General features: G+C 57.5%; 5 protein-coding genes and 1 long non-coding RNA gene across 9 annotated transcripts; 2 read left to right on the top strand and 4 right to left on the bottom strand.

Annotated features, from left to right (window-relative positions):
• Nucleotides 1-746: 746 nt before the first annotated feature.
• LOC144181522 (uncharacterized) lies at nt 747-2377 on the bottom strand. The gene is made up of 3 exons (XR_013324689.1): nt 1220-2377; nt 1089-1142; nt 747-994 (listed from the first exon to the last, which is right to left on the bottom strand). It is a non-coding gene; the product is annotated as an uncharacterized LOC144181522 (long non-coding RNA).
• On the top strand, nt 1576-3794 carry nup50 (nucleoporin 50). 2 transcript variants are annotated; one of them, XM_077710071.1, is made up of 8 exons: nt 1576-1771; nt 2015-2117; nt 2183-2266; nt 2337-2502; nt 2584-2967; nt 3027-3105; nt 3158-3276; nt 3344-3794. In XM_077710071.1, the coding sequence occupies exons 2-8, from the start codon at nt 2049-2051 to the stop codon at nt 3541-3543; spliced, it is 1101 nt and encodes a 366-aa protein (XP_077566197.1). In that variant the 5' UTR covers nt 1576-1771; nt 2015-2048; the 3' UTR covers nt 3544-3794. The 2 variants fall into 2 exon arrangements, with proteins under 2 accessions (XP_077566197.1, XP_077566198.1); XM_077710072.1 differs by having other exon boundaries at nt 1998-2117.
• Nucleotides 3795-6638, bottom strand: kiaa0930. Its single transcript, XM_077710070.1, has 10 exons — nt 6012-6638; nt 5647-5795; nt 5481-5585; nt 5345-5422; nt 5181-5282; nt 4964-5104; nt 4727-4906; nt 4502-4661; nt 4282-4437; nt 3795-4210 (listed from the first exon to the last, which is right to left on the bottom strand). The coding sequence occupies exons 1-10, from the start codon at nt 6139-6141 to the stop codon at nt 4170-4172; spliced, it is 1242 nt and encodes a 413-aa protein (XP_077566196.1). The 5' UTR covers nt 6142-6638; the 3' UTR covers nt 3795-4169.
• A 194-nt stretch (nt 6639-6832) lies between these two features.
• Nucleotides 6833-10082, bottom strand: fbxo7 (F-box protein 7). 3 transcript variants are annotated; one of them, XM_077710068.1, is made up of 9 exons: nt 9806-10082; nt 9351-9473; nt 8577-9099; nt 8361-8505; nt 8213-8296; nt 8049-8144; nt 7799-7975; nt 7680-7714; nt 6833-7613 (listed from the first exon to the last, which is right to left on the bottom strand). In XM_077710068.1, exons 2-9 carry the CDS (start codon nt 9470-9472, stop codon nt 7335-7337), a joined length of 1461 nt encoding a protein of 486 aa, XP_077566194.1. In that variant the 5' UTR covers nt 9473; nt 9806-10082; the 3' UTR covers nt 6833-7334. The 3 variants fall into 3 exon arrangements, with proteins under 3 accessions (XP_077566194.1, XP_077566195.1, XP_077566193.1); XM_077710069.1 differs by lacking the exon at nt 9806-10082 and having other exon boundaries at nt 8577-8795; nt 8877-9099; nt 9351-9761; XM_077710067.1 differs by lacking the exon at nt 9806-10082 and having other exon boundaries at nt 9351-9765.
• Nucleotides 10083-10140: 58 nt separating this feature from the next.
• On the top strand, nt 10141-12889 carry rtcb (RNA 2',3'-cyclic phosphate and 5'-OH ligase). Its single transcript, XM_077710063.1, has 11 exons — nt 10141-10470; nt 10651-10726; nt 10803-10870; nt 10939-11038; nt 11104-11260; nt 11323-11479; nt 11542-11701; nt 11764-11939; nt 12005-12304; nt 12363-12482; nt 12546-12889. Exons 1-11 carry the CDS (start codon nt 10258-10260, stop codon nt 12651-12653), a joined length of 1635 nt encoding a protein of 544 aa, XP_077566189.1. The 5' UTR covers nt 10141-10257; the 3' UTR covers nt 12654-12889.
• Nucleotides 12882-18349, bottom strand: xpot (exportin, tRNA (nuclear export receptor for tRNAs)). The gene is made up of 25 exons (XM_077710074.1): nt 18176-18349; nt 17617-17773; nt 17470-17552; nt 17339-17395; nt 17206-17275; nt 16915-17133; nt 16668-16852; nt 16441-16609; nt 16130-16366; nt 16015-16053; nt 15873-15935; nt 15674-15798; nt 15458-15602; nt 15261-15380; nt 15089-15183; nt 14945-15014; nt 14639-14877; nt 14283-14568; nt 14023-14212; nt 13840-13956; nt 13667-13782; nt 13550-13597; nt 13404-13475; nt 13255-13311; nt 12882-13194 (listed from the first exon to the last, which is right to left on the bottom strand). The coding sequence occupies exons 2-25, from the start codon at nt 17710-17712 to the stop codon at nt 13168-13170; spliced, it is 2925 nt and encodes a 974-aa protein (XP_077566200.1). The 5' UTR covers nt 17713-17773; nt 18176-18349; the 3' UTR covers nt 12882-13167.
• Nucleotides 18350-18393: the final 44 nt, after the last annotated feature.

Here is an 18393-nt window from a genome sequence, read left to right as displayed (position 1 = left end):
ACAGTCTTGTAAAATGTACATATTTACACTACTAGTGTGGTTACTATTGAAAAACAGTATACTGTGAAGAGTGAAAATAAAGTACTGTTATTAGTGAGTAGTTGTAAAGTAATTTATTCTCCATTAAAAACAGTGCTGTTATTAGTGAAACTATTTATTTGCAAACTAACTTGATATAATTCAATAAGAGGTGATTGGATATAAAAAAAAGATGATATCTAATGTTTTGATTAGTTTCAAGCCACAGCAACTGGAGAAAGCGTTGTTGTTTTTTAAAAATCTTTTGGAGTGGCAATGTCATCATGAGGACCCCCCCAAACACACACTCACACAAGGCCCGCCCCCTGAATGAAGCCTTGGCTTTTGACTGGTCTGAGGTACCAGCGGATGCGAGAGAGAAGTAAGCTCCAACCAATTAGGAGTTGAGTATGTGAAGCGACGGATGGAGAGGCCAATGCGAGAAATGGGATGACTGTTTTCTTCTCCCACGCGTTGACATTGTTCTCCCTTTTCCATGGAGTTGGAAAAATCAGAGTGAAATGTTCAAGACATGGTTCTTTCATCAGCTCACATTTTCTATTAAAGAGAAGGAAAGCTAAACTTCAGTAGCATGGAGCATCAAACTATCATACATTGACTGGGTTTTTGTGCACTCCATCCAGGCTCCAGTCTTAACTTGTTGGGTGAAGACGACATTTTTTTTAAACACGCCCCCCCCCCCCCCCCATTCGTCCATCCGCCTCCCTCACTCCCATTGCACCCCTCCCCCATTCTGCCTATCCAGGATGCTGCTTTGCATTTCATGGATCAGTGGTGAAAGTCTGCAAGTTCCCCCCCGCAAGCTGCTCCCGGTCGCCACGAGCGAACCTCAGGGGTGGACATCTCCGTTTCCGGTGCCGACATGGTTTCCGGCGCTTCATTTGGTTGTTTTCAAGCGGAGCAAAAGATATCCAGCAGCAAGCACACCGGGCCTCGTACGGAGATCTGCATAGGCCTTTAAGTCACAACAAGCATAAAGGAACAACATGTTTACAGTTCAAGTGTGTTGCAAACATTTGTAAGGTGCAAAATTCAAACGATGTACTCACATGGCCACTTTGTCAAGTTCACCAGGGACAAAAGAACCGAGAACAGTCCGTCCGCTAAAGTGTCAAGAGCAAAAAAAAAATCCAATTTAGATTGACATTCTGAAACAAAAGTACATTAAACACAACTCAACTTTTTGAAAGAATGTTTTCTTTGTGTTTGTGTCTGTTCGCGGTGCCCTCCTTGAACAATTAATGCAACCTTTTTGCGACCTTGTTTGCAATATTGTCTCGTTAAATAGAGCATTTTAGTGGGGGAGCATTTTAAGCACAGCCTGCCTCGATTCGCATCATTGGATTAATGTCTCCGTCTGGTGGTTACAAACAGAACTGCAGCTTCAAGTTTTAGTTGCCCCAAATAATGTCCTTTACTGTCCAAATGTGAAATGATTAACGAACAAGGCAACACAGCGACGACATATGTACGGCAAAGTCTCGCATCAAGTCCTAGCGACAATAGAGTGAGAGAATAGACTCTAAATCCCAGAATGCCTCTCCATTGCACACGCGCACAAGGACCACCGCTCCAAACCCATGCGGATGTGTTGCTACGTGAAATGGCGGCTTGAATGAGGCTAGTATAAAGCGCTGCCCTACTTCACGTCCGTTAGAGTTGACGTGTGAACACCCAGCGGGTGCGTTCCTCCCTTCACGCGGACACTTTTGGACCCCACCCGACACACAAGGTAAAAGAAAAGCGCCTCCGTTCCCAGAGGAGTTAGCCGTCCGATGCTAGCGTTAGCTCTCGATTCATTAGCCGCCGTCGGCTAGTAAATATCGCGAATAGCGTGCGTGCATGCGCGTGTAGACGACAGCTAACAGCTAAATAAATGTCCTTCCAAACCCCAAAGCAAAATGAATGTTACTCGAGTACATAAGGACACACGGGCAGAGACTTAAATTCACTTTTAGTCTTCCTACACCCACAGGCACGACCTCCTGAATTGTCGCGCTACAGGTGCGATGGCGAAACGGAACGCGGACAAAGAGTTGACGGACCGGAACTGGGACCAAGAGGAAGAGGGCGAGGAGGTGACGTCATGCTTAGCCGCCAGCCACCCGCTACGCCACTCACCCGTCCATCTTTGTCTCTTCAGGCCGGAACATTCTCTGTGGCCACGGAAGATGTGATGAGGAACCGCGCCATTAAGAAGGCCAAGCGAAGAAATGTGGGCGCGGAGGTACTACGACCGGTGGCGTCGTGGTCGTCGCCGTCGCTGTCCTCGATCTTAATTCCGGCCTCCGTTTCAGAGCGAAGCCTGCGGCGCTTTCAAAGGGTTCAAAGGTTTCTGCGGCAGCTCCACCCCTGCACCTACGCCATTTGGCGGCTTCAGCTTGGGCGCCGCCACCAACGGGAGCGCCGCCACCTCCCCATCCTTCGCCGCGACATCGCCCTCGGCGTTGACGAGCGCCCCCGGTGAGTGGCCAGCGACGTTCTCCGAGCATTCCAATATCAGCGCACGGATGACATCACGGAACCTTGTGGTCGTTTTCCCAGGCGCGGCGTTCAACGGCTCGCCCGCCGTCGCCGCCGACAGCGGCAGGGAGTACAACCGCCAGCTGACGGCGCTCAACTGTTCGGTGCGTGACTGGATCAGCAAACACGTAGACGACAACCCGTTGTGCGACCTGCAGCCCATCTTCCGCGACTACGAGCGCCACCTGGCCAGCATCGAGCGACAATACGGCGCCGCCGAGGACCGCAAAGTCGCTCCCTCGCCCGCCTCGTCCTCCAAGGGCGCGGCGGACGAACTGCCCGCCGTCACGTTCAACTTCGGTCAGAAGGTGGACCCTTCGGCCACAAAGATGGCCGCCCCGGCTTTTTCCTTGTTCGGCGGCGCCTTGCGATCTTCGCCCAAGACGGAACAGCCCGCCCCTTCGGGTGAGTCCCCACTCGGGCACAAAAGCCAGGGCAGGCGTCCAATCGTGTCTTTTGCGCAGAGGAACAGGGTGACGCGTACGAGCCGCCCAAACCCGAGGTCAAAGAGGTCAAAGAGGAGGACGCCTTCTACTCTAAAAGGTAGGCGTCGACGGGTGGCGTGACGGACGCTCGCTGACGTCGCTGGTTGCAGGTGCAAGCTCTTCTACAAGAAAGGCGGGGAATTCAAGGAGAAGGGCGTGGGAACGCTCCACCTGAAAGAGACGGCCCAGGGCAAGACGCAGATGATCATCAGGGCCGACACCAACCTGGGTGAGTCAACGTGGCGGCTAGGATGCTAACTGGCGCTAGCTGGTGCTAACCCGTGCTTCCCCATCAGGAAACATCCTCCTCAACATCCTGCTGGCGGCCGGCATGCCGTGCTCGCGTCTGGGCAAGAGCGGCGTGGTGGTGGTGTGCGTGCCCAACCCGCCTGTGGACGACAAGAACCCCGGCACCCCCGTGCCGCTCCTCATCCGTGTCAAGACCGCCGAGGACGCCGACCAACTGCACAAGACTCTGGAGGAGAAGAAACGCTAAACGGTAGACGTGGACGCTCATCCTTTCTTAAGGTTTTGGACGGCTGGGGCGGCGGCGCCCAATCCCAGTCGAAAAGGACCGGACGTCTTTTACAGGCTTTCCTGCTGAGCTGAGCCATGAGGAGGCCTCTTCTTTTTTTTTTCCTCTGTCACAAACTCTGCTCAGACTTTTATTCTTTTTATTTTTTTTTGGTTTTGACCCAAAATCCGGGTCTGACCCCCCTCCCTCGGGAATAAATGGAAACGTTGAAATGGTCTGGTCCGTCTGGTTTATTTTAGGTAAACGTTACGAAAGCCTATTGGCCGAGGACGTGAAGGTGTAGCAAAACATCTAAAGCACCGCTCGCGTGACCGGTCGTCACGCGTTAGAAAAAAATGGGAAGGCGGTTGTGGGCGGAAATCGCAAGCCGCGAGCGTCCGCTTCCCTTTTTGGTGTCTGCGTGGCGGGCGCTTCCCGTCGTCGATCCCATCGATCTTCCCGGCCGCTCACGCCCGGAGTCACGTCGCTTCCCGTCGGAGTTTCCGGCGAGGAGGAGGCACTTGTCGGACGGCTGGTTATCGTGGTGGGAGGGGCCAGGCGGGAGCGGGGGCGGGGCCCGACGCAGGAGGCACTTGTCTCCGTCGTCGCTACGTCATCAAGATGGGTTTCTGACGCACCTCCAAGATGTCTGACCAAAACCAGATGCGTGATTTAGTGGCCGATGAGTCACGGGAAGGCTCAAATGGGGGCGGAGCTTACCGGCGGTGATGCGGTGCAGCGGCAGCGTGACGTAGGTCAGGTGCGAGAAGAGCAGGAAATAGTCGTCGGCGCTGTTCAGCTTCAGCCACGAGCCCACCAGCGAACGACCCGTCCCCGACAGGGACCGCGATCGCAGGTTGGTGGCGCTGCAGAGTTCTGAGTGAGGGAAAAAAAATGTATGTCAACGCCATGCCTACACACGTGCCAATACAGCGTTTACCATCGTGGTCATCCTCCCGGAAAAACTCCTCGCTGTCATTGGCCGAGTGAGACTTCTTCATCTCGGCCATCTTGTGGCGAGGCACCTTGCGACGCAGCGACGGCGAGAAGAAGGACGGCCGGTTCCTCTCGGGGGTCGGCGGCGTGCTGAATGACGTGACCTGGAAAGTGACGCGTTCAAGTACGTGGGAAATCGGGGTGGCCAGAGTCGGGTCGGGTCACCCACCGTTTCGTGGACGGGCGTGGCGCGCTGCTCGTATTCGCCGTCGGCACCGTCGGGGACTCTGCTGACGGCCATCTCGGCGTGACCTTTGCCCTGCGGCCCCTTCATGCGCACAAACTCCATGTTGTTGAACTTGTAGAAGCCGAAGGACATCCTCTGCGCCATCTTGGCCGCCACGCTCACCTGTGCCCCGAGCGGCGTCAGCTCGGCGCGGGCTCACATGACCCGGCGTCCACTCACCCGGTTGTCGTAAACCTTCCTGAGGGCCTCGTAGCGAATGGAACCCTGGAAGATGACACCCTGGAAAGTGTTGCACTTGTCGCTGGCCACCAATTCCACGCAAACCATCTCCCCTTCGCCCACCGTCATGTCCTGGAACACCTGCGGAGGGCGACAAACTGGCCATCGGTAACCGGTCGCCGGGCGGTCGGTCCTTGGGTGGCCCGCGTGTCCCCACCTCGTCAAAATTGTCGATCATAAAGAAAATATTGGGGTAGCTCATCTTGGACTCCTCCCCTTTGCTGTCCATGGCGTGCTTGCTGGGAGATGCGAAGACTTCCTGGAGGCGCATCAGGTGGTGTCGTCAGCGTGGACGCTTATACTCACCTGGGCCTCGCTCACCTGACATTTCTTCTTGTGGACGTGGATGTCGCCGGCGTCCGAGCGCGTGCAGACGGCGCAGGTCACCACGTAGTCCAACTGGAAAAGATGAGGAATGAGCGCACGCCTTGGCGGTTGGCGGTTTTGCGGTTCTGACCTTCTGCAGGACCAGGTTGAGGTAGACGCTCTCCTCCCAGTCGATGTCAGGGTCCCCGAGACCCGGAAGCTTCTTGGAGTCCCTCCTGTAGACTTCCACTTCCGACTAGGAGACGAGACGGAACGAGAGCGGAGATTCCGACCGCGCCGTGCGTGGAAGCGCTCACCTTCTTGCCGTCTGAGTCGTCGGCGCCCGCGTAAGCCGGCTTCCTGCGCACGTAGAAGAGCATGTCGTCTTGGCGGGGCGCGCACTTCTCCATGAAGTAGGTGGAGAACATCCATGTCCAGAAGACGATGCGGTCATCCTTCAGGCAACCTGCGCACGCACACTTTGAGTTATTCGCTCGTCGCGAGACGGTGACGTCAGATGGGGAGGGGAGGGAGTCCCAGGGGCTGACGTCACACGCCCGACTTGTTGCCGGGTCACGTGACGGCCGCTCCGTGGGTTCGGTTCACACTCGGTTCACGCGACGGCTCGGCGATGAGACAACGACGACGACACGCCGTGATGTCAGTGTGCGTGAAAGCTGACCCAGGCCGCTTATCTCCTGACGGATGTTGAGTCGGTTCCGTTCGTCGGCGATGGCCTTGAGCATCTGGCGTAGGGAGGCGTCCAGTTCGGCGGCGGCGGCGCCGTACGTCGAGCCCGCTACAGACGCCATGGCCCAAAGGCGCGCCGGCGGGGGAACATGACACGACGGACGGCGGTCCGACGGCGGCGAGTTACGCCCGCTAGGTCGGTCCCGTTGTGTGGCTCGCCAGGACCCGCCCCTTCGCTGACTTCCGGTAACACCAAGCTCTTAAAGGGCGCGCGCAGCTTTGACGACGCCTCCCCTCGGCGACTTGTCGATCACGACCAATCTTCTCCAAACGTTCTATCCTGACGTCGTTTGACGTGTTGCCCCGTGATATTTGCGGGCTCGAGCGTCTGGAAAAGGGACGCGCCCCGCTCCCCTCTGATCCTAGTTTGGCCTTTAGCGTGTGGTCGTGTTTTTTTTCTTCCAATAAAAATGGCACTTTCGCGTAGGTTTGTAGTGATATTGTTTTCTTCTAGCGATGTTCTTCCTTACCAGCGTTTCAAAACGGCCAACTTGCAAGACGTTTGGCAAAATTTGACGGTAGTCGGTAGTCCAACACACACACCTGGGGGTCACGTCACTCAATTATTCTGACGTCACTCGTTTGGTGGAGCCAAAGGGCAATTAGTGCGCAATCACTTGCATGAGTGGATACAGACCAACACAAAGGGAGGTCCAATAAGCCAAAGTTCTCGTTTGGTTTGCAAATAGCATAAAGCCATAAGTCTATGTAAATGAGACAATTGCAAGTGAGGCTTTCTTCAAATTTCCACACTGAAAACTGAACAATTGGCTTTAATGAAGTCGCACGGATCTCCAAATATACCAAAGGAAAAAGCACAAATCTTATAAACAAAAGAAAGCCCCCGAGCGTCAAAACATCACCAAATCAAGACGTGTTGATTGGCTTCTCGCAGCATGTGCAATATTGGCCTTGAAAACAAACAAAACAAAGTGAGTCAAAAGAATAGGCGACGAGCTGCTGCAATTGCAAGTGGACGCCACAAGGCGGCGACAAAGCAACGCTTCTGATCAGTGAGGTCGATCAGTGCTAAATAACAAAGGCTCCAACAACAACAACAAAAAGATGCATTTGTCGAATTTCTCAAAGTGTAGAGTGCGAGTATGCGGGCTTTCACCTTCGGCACAGTTTTCATTCACTTCCCCCGGGCGCTATCGCGTGCGCAAACACGCCGATTTGCACCCCGGGGGCCGGACGGGGCGCGCCGTCCGATCGGGAGGGCCCGAGAGCCGCGGTCCTTTCCCGGCGGGACGGCTCATATGAAGCCTCTGCGGACGTCCGCCGGACGAGCGCCGCCGGGAGGTGGTCGGGGGTCGCTGCGACGCCGCCGCTCGCCGCGCATGGGGGGGCCCACCGGGTCGAAGCGGGGCGCGGGCAAAGCCAGCGGCCGGCGGTCGTAGTTTCCGCCGATGACCCCTGGGATGGGTGGGTAGGGGGCGGGGCCGAAGGCGGGGCGGTGGATGAAAGGGGGGAGGGAGCACGGGCGCTCCACGCAGCCTCGCTTGTGCCGGAACTTGTAGAAACTTTTGTAGAGCTGCACGCACACGCGGGCGGGGGGTTAAAAGCGGCCGGATTTCAACTTGCGAGCGAGATGGCTGACCTCCTTCCAGTTGGTCTCCCCCTGCCATTTGTGATCTAAACACACACACCCAACCCGGGCAAGAGGTTTAAGCTCCGCCCGCCCTGACGTCACGCAACGCCACGTTAGAGGATTCTTACCGCTGAAGTCGCGTCGCACCAGGTGTCTCCAGAGCGCCGCGTCGGCGGCCGACACGTTCAGGTGTCGACACACGGCCGAGAGGCGCACTAGTGACACCACGTCCAGAAGCCGCAACACCAGGAGGAGCAACTCGGGGGGTAACGCCGCCAGGCCGAACGCCACCGGGAGGCACAGTGCTGGGGGGTGGGAGGGAGAAAATGGATACAAATATGTTTGTATTTATACATGGCGTTTGGCCGCGACTGTTACCTTCCCTGGTGGCGGCGATCAGCGGGTACACCAGCTGGTCCTTGAAGACTCGCGACAGTCGACTTAGACCCGTGTATGCGGCCGCCGCGCTGCTTCCTGGAAGACACGGGACATCAATGAGGGAGGGGTCGCGACGGACGCTCGGTCGGAGGCCGGGGTCGGACCTGGCCACGCCTCCGTCACGTAGCCGGCGGGGTCCACGCACACTTTGGCCGCCATGCTGGCGTTGTCAGCCAGCTGCAGGATGGCTGCCGTGGAGCGCGTGGGGGTGAGTGAGTCAGGCTCGGGTTGGCTTCGGCGGTCCATGCTCACCTTGGATGACCAGCACGGGGCTCATGGGCACCGCCACCACCGTCACCGCCGCCCTCTCGCACAGCGCGTGCGTGTACTGAAGTCGGTAGGCGCCGCCAGACGAACGCCAGCCGGGTGGCATCTGACCCGGCTTGGCCTCCTCGCTCTGGAGGCGGGCACAAGACAAAAGAGGAGGAGTCACGGGGCGCCCGAAGCCGAGACTCGCCGCGTCCCGACCTGCGGCGTGAATCCCGTCTCCAGCATGAGGAGGTGGGCGGCCACCATGACGGCGTCGGCGGGGCAGGTGGTCTCGGCGGCGCGGTACAGCAACTCCAGCGAGTGAGGCGCCTGACCTTCGCCGGCCTCGCCGCACAACATGGGCTCCCAGCTAAGCATCGGACGCCGCTCCGGCGTGTCCGGGGACGGCTGGCCGGGGGCGTCCTCGTCCACACCGGGCTGCCGATGGAGACCCGCGGAGGAGAGTTGGCGCCGAGACCGCGGAGAGAGGACTCCGGTCGCCGCGGTCCCTTGGCTCACCTGGCCGGAGGTCATGAGGGCGGCGGATTGGGCGCCGGTCCGGTCGTCCCCGGGGCCAACCGGGTCGGCGGGCGCGGCGTCAGGCCCACCACCGTCGTCGGCGGCGGCGGGCAGGAGGACACGGATGAGATCTCCCGGGACGACGCCGCACGACGACAACTTCTGACCCGTGTCGGCGAGAAGCTCGACGCCGTTGAGAGACAGGGCAAAGGTCGCGTCTGGACTGGAGATGAGAAAATGGGACAAAATGAGATGGGATCATATTGAAGGACGGCACGCCGAGGATTTCTCGGCTCGGGAGCGACTACACTGATGCTGAGGCGGTGGAACTGCGGCGCGGTGACGTCACGTGACGTCACATGACGCGCGACTTTTGACTCTGTGCGCGGCCTCTATGACGTCAGGTGAACGACAAGTGGCGACAACGGCTCCGCGAGACCACCACTTTGCGACTGAAGCAAGTGCTTTTCTCACCCGAGACCGTGAACGGGCAGCAGGGCGTGACGTATGTGCTCCACCAGTTCCTGGACGGTGGACTCGGGACCGAGCGCGTCCACTTTGCTGGTCCGCTTGCAGATGCGAACTCGCAGCTTCATCCTGCATACAAATAGACGAGCCGTCATCGAATCTATGAAGCCATCTTTTGTTGTTGTTTTGCTGAGTCATTTATGAGTATTGTCGCTGTTTTTAAAACGACAGTCATAAAGGCAACCTTAAAAAGAGTTCGTGGGAGTGTTTGTGTCTGAGCTCGTTGTTGTTATGCAAACGCTAGATGTCAAAGTAGAGAAAATGTCCCTCTTTTTTGTGCCCATAGACAAAAGTACAGTCTAACTAGGAAGCTAAGCTAAATCAAGATAAGCTAACTTTAGTGGCGAGTTTGAGTGCGCGTCAGACATTTGAAAAAGATGCAAGAAAAGAAGAAAATGAACCTTGTAGCCGTAGATTATCCAAACGTTTGCCTTCCGAATTGCCTTCCTCCATCAAGCCTCGCTATCGGAACAAAAACATCCGTTTGTGTCAAAATAAATCACCAAAGAAGGAGCTATTCGTCGTCACCTCGCAACAAATTGCTACTTTTAGACACCCAATTACAAGTTTACTTCTCCATGCACAATAAACAAGCAATTACAAGTTTGTTTACGTGTGTATTGCTGTCTTTTTCTTCCAGTTTCTTTTGTTTTGAAATTCTGCCACCAGATTTGGACTCCTTCGACGGCGAGCCGACCAGGCAAAACTTATATTAATGTCAACATGATCAAAAGGAACAAACACAAGGATCATGATAAAAGACCATATTCGTTAATTAGTTCTCTCATTATAATAAAAATAAAAACACATAATATACATAATAAATGAATATGAAATACCCAGCCGTGTTGACATGTATAATAGCTTCTGGCGTGCCGTAGTTAACTCCAGTGAACTCGATACAACGCACACATACGACACGCTCAGAAAGGCTCAACTTATTCATTTGGCCTTTAAAAACAAAACTGTCATCATGAGTAGAAACTACAACGACGAGTTGCAGTTTTTGGACAAGATCGATAAAAACTGCTGGAGGATTAAAAAGGGTTTTGTACCCAACATGAAGGTAAAGAAAAAATGCGGCTAATTGACAAGCTAGTCACTACGTAATCGTGCTGGTCCAACTTTAGACATGACATGGAATGTGATGATCACGCTGTTAATAAATTGGCTAGTCGGGTCAAGAAGTCATTTGAATGATTTCAGTGGAATTGACAAACAATGGCCGTACATGTGTGCGCTGCAGGTGGAAGGGATTTTCTACGTCAACGACCCTCTGGAGAAGCTGATGTTTGAGGAACTGCGGAACGCGTGTCGAGGAGGTGCTCAGTCAGTCCACTTTTGTCCTTTTGGACATGTCTTTTGCCATTCCATCTCATTCTTCTTCTTCTTCCTCAGGGGTGGGCGGCTTCCTCCCCGCCATGAAACAGATCGGGAACGTGGCGGCGCTGCCCGGCATCATCCACGTGAGTGCCAGGCTTTGGATTTCCGAGATCACCGCCAAGCTCTCCACTGACTACTTACTTGTCCGCAGAAATCCATCGGCCTCCCGGACGTCCACTCGGGTTACGGATTCGCCATCGGGAACATGGCGGCTTTCGACTTGAGCAACCCTGAATCGGTGGTGTCTCCAGGTAAAGCGCCGTTGACCACAGCGCCCAGCGAATGTCAAGTGCGTTGAGCTGCGGTGGTCGTGCAGGCGGCGTGGGCTTCGACATCAACTGCGGCGTCCGCCTGCTGAGGACCAATCTGGACGAGCGGGATGTGCAGCCCGTCAAGGAGCAGCTGGCGCAGGCGCTCTTTGACCACATTCCCGTGGGTGTGGGTTCCAAGGGTGTCATCCCCATGGGGGCCAAGTAAGCGGAGTAAGCGTGGACGGGCTCGGCGCGACTTGATGCTGACCCGACGTCGTTTTCAGGGACCTGGAGGAGGCGCTGGAGATGGGCGTGGACTGGTCGCTACGTGAAGGTTACGCCTGGGCCGAGGACAAGGAGCACTGCGAGGAGTACGGACGCATGCTCCAGGCCGACCCTAACAAAGTCTCGTCCAAGGCCAAGAAAAGGGGCCTCCCACAGGTGAGTGAGTAGCGGTCCACATTAAAAGGAAACGGTTAACTGACCGTCTCACTATTTGGCAGCTGGGCACGCTGGGGGCCGGGAACCACTACGCCGAGATCCAAGTGGTGGATGAAATCTACAACCAGTACGCCGCCAAGAAGATGGGCGTGGACCGCCTGGGGCAAGTCTGCGTCATGATTCACAGCGGCAGCCGAGGCTTGGGACATCAGGTGGCCACGGGTAGGTTCACCGGAGTCGGACTCTCGTCCGGGTCGCTGAGCTGGGCGGGTGTCTCTCCACAGACGCCCTGGTGGCCATGGAGAAGGCCATGAAGAGAGATCGGATCGCCGTCAACGACCGTCAGCTGGCGTGCGCTCGCGTCACGTCGCAGGAGGGACAGGACTACCTGAAGGGAATGGCCGCCGCGGGCAATTACGCCTGGGTCAACCGCTCGTCCATGACCTTCCTCAGCAGACAGGTGGGAACCGGTATGACAGATTCGGGACCGCCGTCTCAACGCCGCTTGTCGATACGTTGGGGCAGGCCTTCTCCAAGGTATTCGCCAGCACGCCGGACGACCTGGACATGCACGTCATCTACGACGTGTCGCACAACATCGCCAAAGTGGAGGAGCACATGGTGGACGGGCGACAGCGCACCCTGCTGGTGCACCGGAAAGGTTCCACCAGGGCCTTCCCACCCCATCATCCTCTCATCCCCGTCGACTATCAGATGACGGGCCAACCGGTTCTGATTGGCGGCACCATGGGCACGTGCAGCTACGTTCTGACCGGTACCGAGCAAGGCATGACGCGCACTTTCGGGACCACCTGCCACGGAGCGGTACGTACCTAAGCGGACGTAAAGTTGTCGTCGTCATGCCAACGGCTGTCTCTCGCAGGGACGCGCGCTGTCCCGGGCCAAGTCTCGCCGCAATCTGGATTTCCAAGACGTGCTGGACCAGATGGCAGACAAAGGCATCGCTATCCGAGTGGCGTCCCCAAAACTGGTCATGGAGGAGGTGGGTCCAGGACCGCGCCGGTCCGTAAAACGGTCTCACCACCTTTTGGTGTTCCCGTTTCAGGCTCCAGAGTCGTACAAGAATGTGACGGACGTGGTGGACACGTGTCACGACGCCGGCATCAGCAGCAAGGCCATCAAGCTGCGACCCATCGCTGTCATTAAAGGATAATGGCCGTCAAGTGAAGCCGTCACTGAAGTACTTAAGATGAACTGTTTGAATCATGGCAGAAGGATTTTTGGGTTGTCATTTGTTATGGAACCAATCATGATTTCTTGAAATGTACACATTTTTTGTGTTGCTTTTTGTTATGGAGCAAACTGATCATGATTTCATGAAATTCACTCGTCCCATTGGATGAGAAGCTTTTTTTGTGAGGAAATAAAGCACTGGGGTTGGTGTTTTTACATGATTGTATTTGGTTTTTCATTTTAGTACTGTTGCTAACACAAAAGCGCTAAGTGCTCATCCAAAAGGAGCAAAACAAAGTGGTTAGTCTCGTCTTATTTACACCCGTTGTTTCTTCACCAACGGCCGGCCTCGTTTACACGATCGGCATATTTAAATAAAAATACAAATAAACATTTCAGCCCTTTTTGGGAAGGATTTAAAAAAAAAAGGAGAGATGATGTGTGTGTGGCTCCCACGATGTTACCTTCCCCCTCCCGACCTTTGACCCCGCCCGCTACAGCTTGGCCCGCTGGAAGAACACCTAAGGGCCATCAAACATGTGTCAAATGATGCAGCAAAATGGAGGACCTCGCCCACGTACCTTCAGGTAGGTCTTGAGGACTTTGGCATCGGGTTGTTGCAGGACGTGGCAAAGTTCCTGAGGACACCAAATGGGGAGGGGCATAAAGCTGTTAGACGCAGTGGTCCGTAGCCAGGCTGTGCCGGCCGCGGGGAGCGGCGGGGTCTGACCTGCGCCACCTCGGGCGATACGTGCAACGACGGAAGGTAATCTCGCTGCAGGAAGTCCAACAGCTGTGGGCCCTGGCGTCCACGGGGGTGCAAAAGTCAAGGCGCCGGCCCAGAGAAATGGCGGCGTGCTGCGCTACGGGGCTTACCTGCTTGGTGAAGACCGTCTTGAGCGTCACGGCCACCTCGGACAAAGTCTGAAAAGACAGGTGGGAGGGGGCGGTTGGAGAAGGCCGGGGCAAAATGGCGATCGCCCACACACTCACCAGCATGGTTTGAGCGTCCGACAGGTCGAAGGTGGGCTTGAGAGGTGCCAGGAAGCAGGCGGGCACAATGTGCTTGTAAGTGAAGTCGGCAAAGCCCGCCATGCCGGCCTCGCCGCCTGAAAGCAGATTGTTGGTCAGGTGGGGGGTGGGTTTCAGTGGGCGGGGCTACTCACCCCAAAGTTCCACCAGCCTGGCCAGCACGGTGAAGCAGGTCTTCTGCGCCACCGGGTCGGGGAAGTCCACGGCACCTTGGATGACGGTGAAGACCACCCGCTCCACATTCTCCGCCCCTGGAGGCGGCGACCCGTCAGTCAGTCGGTCGGTCGGCAGACTTAGCTAGCTTTTCGGTGGCTCACCCTGATTGGCCAAGACCTCGTTCATGCCGCTGCTGGCCACCGTCTGCACGAAGGTGAAGTAGCTGCGGCGCAGCATTTGCTTCTCCAAAGCGGCCGCCTGGTCGTTGTCATCGGCGGGCCGCGCCAGTGCCTCGAAGATGGCCAGCACCAGCGGCATGAAGATCTGCTGGAGGAACGGGGACACCTGCATCTAAAAGGGCGGAGGCTCGGGGTCAGTGCCAGTGGAGAGGGCCCCACGGACCACTCCCACCCAGTCTTACTTTGAACTTGGCGGTAATCTGGCTGATGAGCGGGATCAACTCCTGCAGGTCCCTGGCCTCGCAGTCCTTGAGCATGTGTTCGGAGGCGGCCGGGATGAAGGGCAGCACCTCCTCCTCCATGCAGATGATCATGCGGTGCAGGAAGGAGCGCACACAGCCCCGCAGCGCCCCCCGCTGGACGGGGCAGCTCAGCGCCGGGAGGAAGGCCAGCAGGCAGTCGCGGTAGACCTCGGTGCAGCCACACTGCTTCACCGTCTGCTTGTTGCTGAAAGCCTTGCTGGTACGGCTGGTGGTCAAGAGGGGTCTCTGTCACTTTAATTCACCCCAAGAATGAAAAAAAAAGAGAGAGTCCTTACCTGACAAAGCCCACGGCGTGGCAGAGGCAGTCGGCCAGGGCCTCCCGGGCCTCCTCGTCCGTCTCGGCCGCCAACTTGTCCAGCAGGGGGGCGAAGGCGTCCATCAACGGCGCCAGCAGGCCGCGCATCATCACACGCTTGTGCTCGGCCGCGCACTCGCCGCCCACGATCAGCACGCCCGCCGCCTCGAACATGAAGAGCTGGTCGTCGCCGGTCAACGCCGCCGGGAAGTTCTTATGCTGGGGAGGAGGAGGAGGAGCTTAGGCAGGGGGCGCTCCCTGGTCTCCCACTCACGCTGTGGCTTACAGGAGGGGCCAGCTCCAGAAGGTCCTGGATGCGTGTCAGGATGTCCTCCACGTACAGCGTCATGTGCTTGCTATCCCCAAAAATGATGAGAGAGAAATGAAACGGCGGGGAAAAGGCGGCTCCGGGACCCCCGTTTTCACTCACTGGAGCGTCTTGACGAAGCGCGAGAAAAGGTAGGCCACTCGACTGCGCACTTTGGGGCTGTCGTGCCTCAGGCCTCGCTGGTCCAGAAAAGCCATCTGTGTGCCAGACAAAGACTTTCAGGTGGGCCCATGGCTGCTTAACCATCAGACCCCCCCCCCCCGCCCATCCATACCAAAACGTTGGGAATGTGCTGCGGCTCCACCACGAAGAATTTGTCGTATCGGACCACCGTCTCGAAGAACTCCAGCGAGACGCACGTGTGCGGGTAGCCGCTCACGCCACACGTGACCAACTGGGAGGAGAAAAAAAAAAAGCGGAGAGGTGAGCCAGAATCCCCACAACCCCCTGTCCGTCTGGGGCTCCGCCCACCGTGGTCATCATGTCCTGCAGCGCCCCGGTCTTGACGGCGTCCCCCGAAAAGTGCGCTCCGTGCGAGGCGGGCAGCGCTTCCCCCAGCATGTAGAGCAGCCGGATGGCCACCTCCACCTCCATGAAGGAGGCACTCTGCCATTTCCTGGCGGACCAGACCCGGCATGAGTCAGCCTCGGTGGCGGACCCACGCCAGCCAGCGGGGGAAGTGCTCACCCCATGGCGTCGGCAAAGACTCGCCGGACCGTGACCAAGACCAGCTCGGGCGACACCTGGGCCAGACGGTCCAGCAGCATCTTCAACTGCTTCCTGTACTCCACGAACATGGCCTCGTCCTCGCCCTGTCGGGCACGGCAGATAGACGGACGGACGTAAGTGAAGATGGCAGCAGACACGTCATAACGGAAGTCCGTACCTCATTGTCAAAATTGTACTCGTCATCGTATGTCAACTTCTTAATGACAGCCAGCAGGATTGCCTGTTACAGTCAAAAAAAGGACATTTTTAGCTACCGTTTTGGCATCCATGTTGAAATCATAATAAACAGCTGGGCGTACCTCCACATTGGTCCTGCGGCCGTCGCCGAAATCGGGCAGCTGTGGATGAGACGAGAAGAATGGGGTTGAGCGAGGGTCCATCCCGGGCCGACATGTGCACGCACGGGCGGGTCACCTGTTTGAGGACCTGCAGGTACTCGTAGCAGAAGGCCACCACGTTGGCGGAGATGTCATCGTCAGGGTGCGCCAGGAGGCGTAGAGCCAGCGCCACTTTGGCCTCCAGCGCGTCCAGCGCGGCGTTGGCTTCCTCGGCGCCGCCCGCCTTGGCCAACTTGGTCCAGCTGGTGACCAGGCTCTGGCCCATCCCATTGACCAAGCGTGAGAACTTGGCCAAGAAGTCCACATCCTCCTCCTTCGGCCAAAAAGGGTACGTGAGAGCGCGCCCAGCCTACCGACACGGCTGCGCGGCGAGATGAGTCCACCCACCCGCTCCACGTTGAAGAACCCGGCGGCTTGCAGAACGGCGCAGAGCGATTCCACCAGTTTGGTTTTGTCCACGGGGTCCATGCCCTTGTTGACGATCTCCAGCAGGCAGTCGCAGGCCTCCTCGCGCAGCTCCTCTACCGACATGTGGCCGAGCAGGAGGTTGACGAACCTGGGGAGGGACGGACATTAGCGGGTGGGCGTGCGGGCCAAGGGGCGGAGCAACCCACCGTTCGTTGGCGATGAGGCCCAGGTCGATCCAGGACACGTAAGCGCCCACCACCTCCAGGCACTGACAAGTGAGCTCGGGGTGGCTGAGCTGGTACGTGTGCAAGATCTGGAACCAAGACTCCACCAGGCCCGGGATGCAGCGCTCCCGCATGGCATCTTTGATCATGGTGTTGCGCCGCGTCACCTGCACGCAAAGCACGATGCAGACCAGACCGGACCAGACGGCGCTCCGGTAAGCGGCGCTACCTCTGGCGCCCGCGCGATGTCCTTGTCCGCCACCTCGCCGTCCACGGCCATGAGCGTGCGCAGGTAGATGTCCACGCCGTGCGGGTTGAGGCCCACCAGCGCCAGGATGTCGAAGAAGAACTCGGGCCAGAGCGCCGGGTACTCGGCCACGAAGGTCAATGCCAACACCTGCGCCGCTTTGTTGCGGACGAAGATCTTCTCGGGCTGCGGCCGTTCCAGCTGCGTGCACGGGAGGGGGGTGATGACCCTCGTCGTGGGCGGTGTCACGGTCGCCTCGGCGCCGAGACCCACCTGAGACTGAAGCCACTTCATCAGCGTCTCTCGGAGGAGCTGTCGCTGACCGCCGCTCAGCCCGGCGTGCCTGCGACCACAACCATCGCAACGTCAGCCCCGACTCTGGGCGGCTCTAGCCCCGCCCACTCACCTGAATTTGATCTGATGCTCCAGGACTTGGAAGCAGAAGAACTTGACGTGGTCCTCGCTGCGGACCAAAACAATAAAACGAGCTTGACAGACGCCCGTCTCGCCATACGCGGCGTTCATCCGGCCACTCACTTGTATAGTCCTTTGGCGAGCGCTTGTGCGCACACTTCCCAGGCGTCCTGCGACTCTTTCAGTTGCTCGAAGTACGCCATCGCCTGCAGCACACAAAATATATGACGGTCGACGTCGGCGTGAGGCAGACGGAAGCGGGCGTCTTACCCTGTGGCGGTGGCGTGCGTCGGCGCCGGGGTCGAGCCCCATCAGCGCCTGCTCGTCCATGTGCGCGGCGACGACGTAGCCAGGCAGGCAGGCCATCGGAGGGTTAGCTCGGGTCCGCTGTCGTCTGCTGGGGCCGCCGCGGGCGGCTTCCTCGCATCTGCGCACATGGACCCAAAAGCAGGACGGCTAAGCGGGTGGCTCGAAGCCGGACGACCCTCCCGGTTCAAATGGATGGGAAATGCAGTCCGAAGAATGGACAGCGGTCACGTGATGCTGGGGGCTTCGCTCGGGCATTGAGTGACAGTGTGGGGGAGCCCCCGCATGAGGCCCATTGGCCCCAGCGTTACGTGTCGCTTTAGCCCCGACTGAGACGGGCTCGTTGGAGTTGACACGTGACGCGTGTGTTGCATTCGAAGCCGACATTTGAAGCTTTTCAAGAAAACGCACGAACCTTCGTGACGAGGCGCTCGTTGGCCAACAAGTGAACACCCCCCACACTCCCTTTCCACTGGCCCCCGTCGTCATTCCCACGGTTGCCCCTCGGGCGAGTCTATCTTACCTTCCCTTCGTCCGAGTGACGTTTAACGCTGTGTCGGCGTTCGGCGGCTGAGGGGAGAAAGAGGCGGCCGGCGCCGATTTTGAAGTGCTTTCCGGCGAAGTTAGAGGCTGCTTGTGCTGCCACTGCTGCGCGGCGTGTCTACTCACTCTGCATCCGGTTCAGCGACCCGGAATTGCTTCTTCTAGCCTGCCCTACTGGGGAGCTCTAGCGCCTCCTGG

This window comes from Stigmatopora nigra, chromosome 23 (assembly GCF_051989575.1).
Source record: "Stigmatopora nigra isolate UIUO_SnigA chromosome 23, RoL_Snig_1.1, whole genome shotgun sequence".
Lineage (NCBI taxonomy): Eukaryota > Metazoa > Chordata > Actinopteri > Syngnathiformes > Syngnathidae > Stigmatopora > Stigmatopora nigra.
Note: the sequence above shows the minus strand (reverse complement) of the source record. Positions and strands in the feature narration are given on the sequence as shown.

Excerpts from the sequence above, each read along its gene's own strand:
- nup50 (XM_077710071.1), top strand. The coding sequence starts at position 2,049 with ATGGCGAAACGGAACGCGGACAAAGAGTTGACGGACCGGAACTGGGAC. Across the intron at positions 2,267-2,336 it reads GAAGAAATGTGGGCGCGGAG|AGCGAAGCCTGCGGCGCTTT; the intron begins GTACTACGACCG and ends CCTCCGTTTCAG. Across the intron at positions 2,968-3,026 it reads GGAACAGCCCGCCCCTTCGG|AGGAACAGGGTGACGCGTAC; the intron begins GTGAGTCCCCAC and ends TCTTTTGCGCAG.
- kiaa0930 (XM_077710070.1), bottom strand. The coding sequence starts at position 6,141 with ATGGCGTCTGTAGCGGGCTCGACGTACGGCGCCGCCGCCGCCGAACTG. Across the intron at positions 5,586-5,646 it reads ACGACTCAGACGGCAAGAAG|TCGGAAGTGGAAGTCTACAG; the intron begins GTGAGCGCTTCC and ends CTCGTCTCCTAG. Across the intron at positions 4,662-4,726 it reads CCACGCCCGTCCACGAAACG|GTCACGTCATTCAGCACGCC; the intron begins GTGGGTGACCCG and ends GTCACTTTCCAG.
- fbxo7 (XM_077710067.1), bottom strand. The coding sequence starts at position 9,499 with ATGACGGCTCGTCTATTTGTATGCAGGATGAAGCTGCGAGTTCGCATC. Across the intron at positions 8,145-8,212 it reads CGTGACGGAGGCGTGGCCAG|GAAGCAGCGCGGCGGCCGCA; the intron begins GTCCGACCCCGG and ends CGTGTCTTCCAG. Across the intron at positions 7,976-8,048 it reads GATCGCCGCCACCAGGGAAG|CACTGTGCCTCCCGGTGGCG; the intron begins GTAACAGTCGCG and ends CCCACCCCCCAG.
- rtcb (XM_077710063.1), top strand. The coding sequence starts at position 10,258 with ATGTATAATAGCTTCTGGCGTGCCGTAGTTAACTCCAGTGAACTCGAT. Across the intron at positions 10,471-10,650 it reads GTTTTGTACCCAACATGAAG|GTGGAAGGGATTTTCTACGT; the intron begins GTAAAGAAAAAA and ends TGTGCGCTGCAG. Across the intron at positions 11,940-12,004 it reads TGACCTTCCTCAGCAGACAG|GCCTTCTCCAAGGTATTCGC; the intron begins GTGGGAACCGGT and ends ACGTTGGGGCAG.
- xpot (XM_077710074.1), bottom strand. The coding sequence starts at position 17,712 with ATGGCCTGCCTGCCTGGCTACGTCGTCGCCGCGCACATGGACGAGCAG. Across the intron at positions 17,134-17,205 it reads TGAAGTGGCTTCAGTCTCAG|CTGGAACGGCCGCAGCCCGA; the intron begins GTGGGTCTCGGC and ends CCGTGCACGCAG. Across the intron at positions 15,603-15,673 it reads GTCTTTGCCGACGCCATGGG|GAAATGGCAGAGTGCCTCCT; the intron begins GTGAGCACTTCC and ends CTGGTCCGCCAG.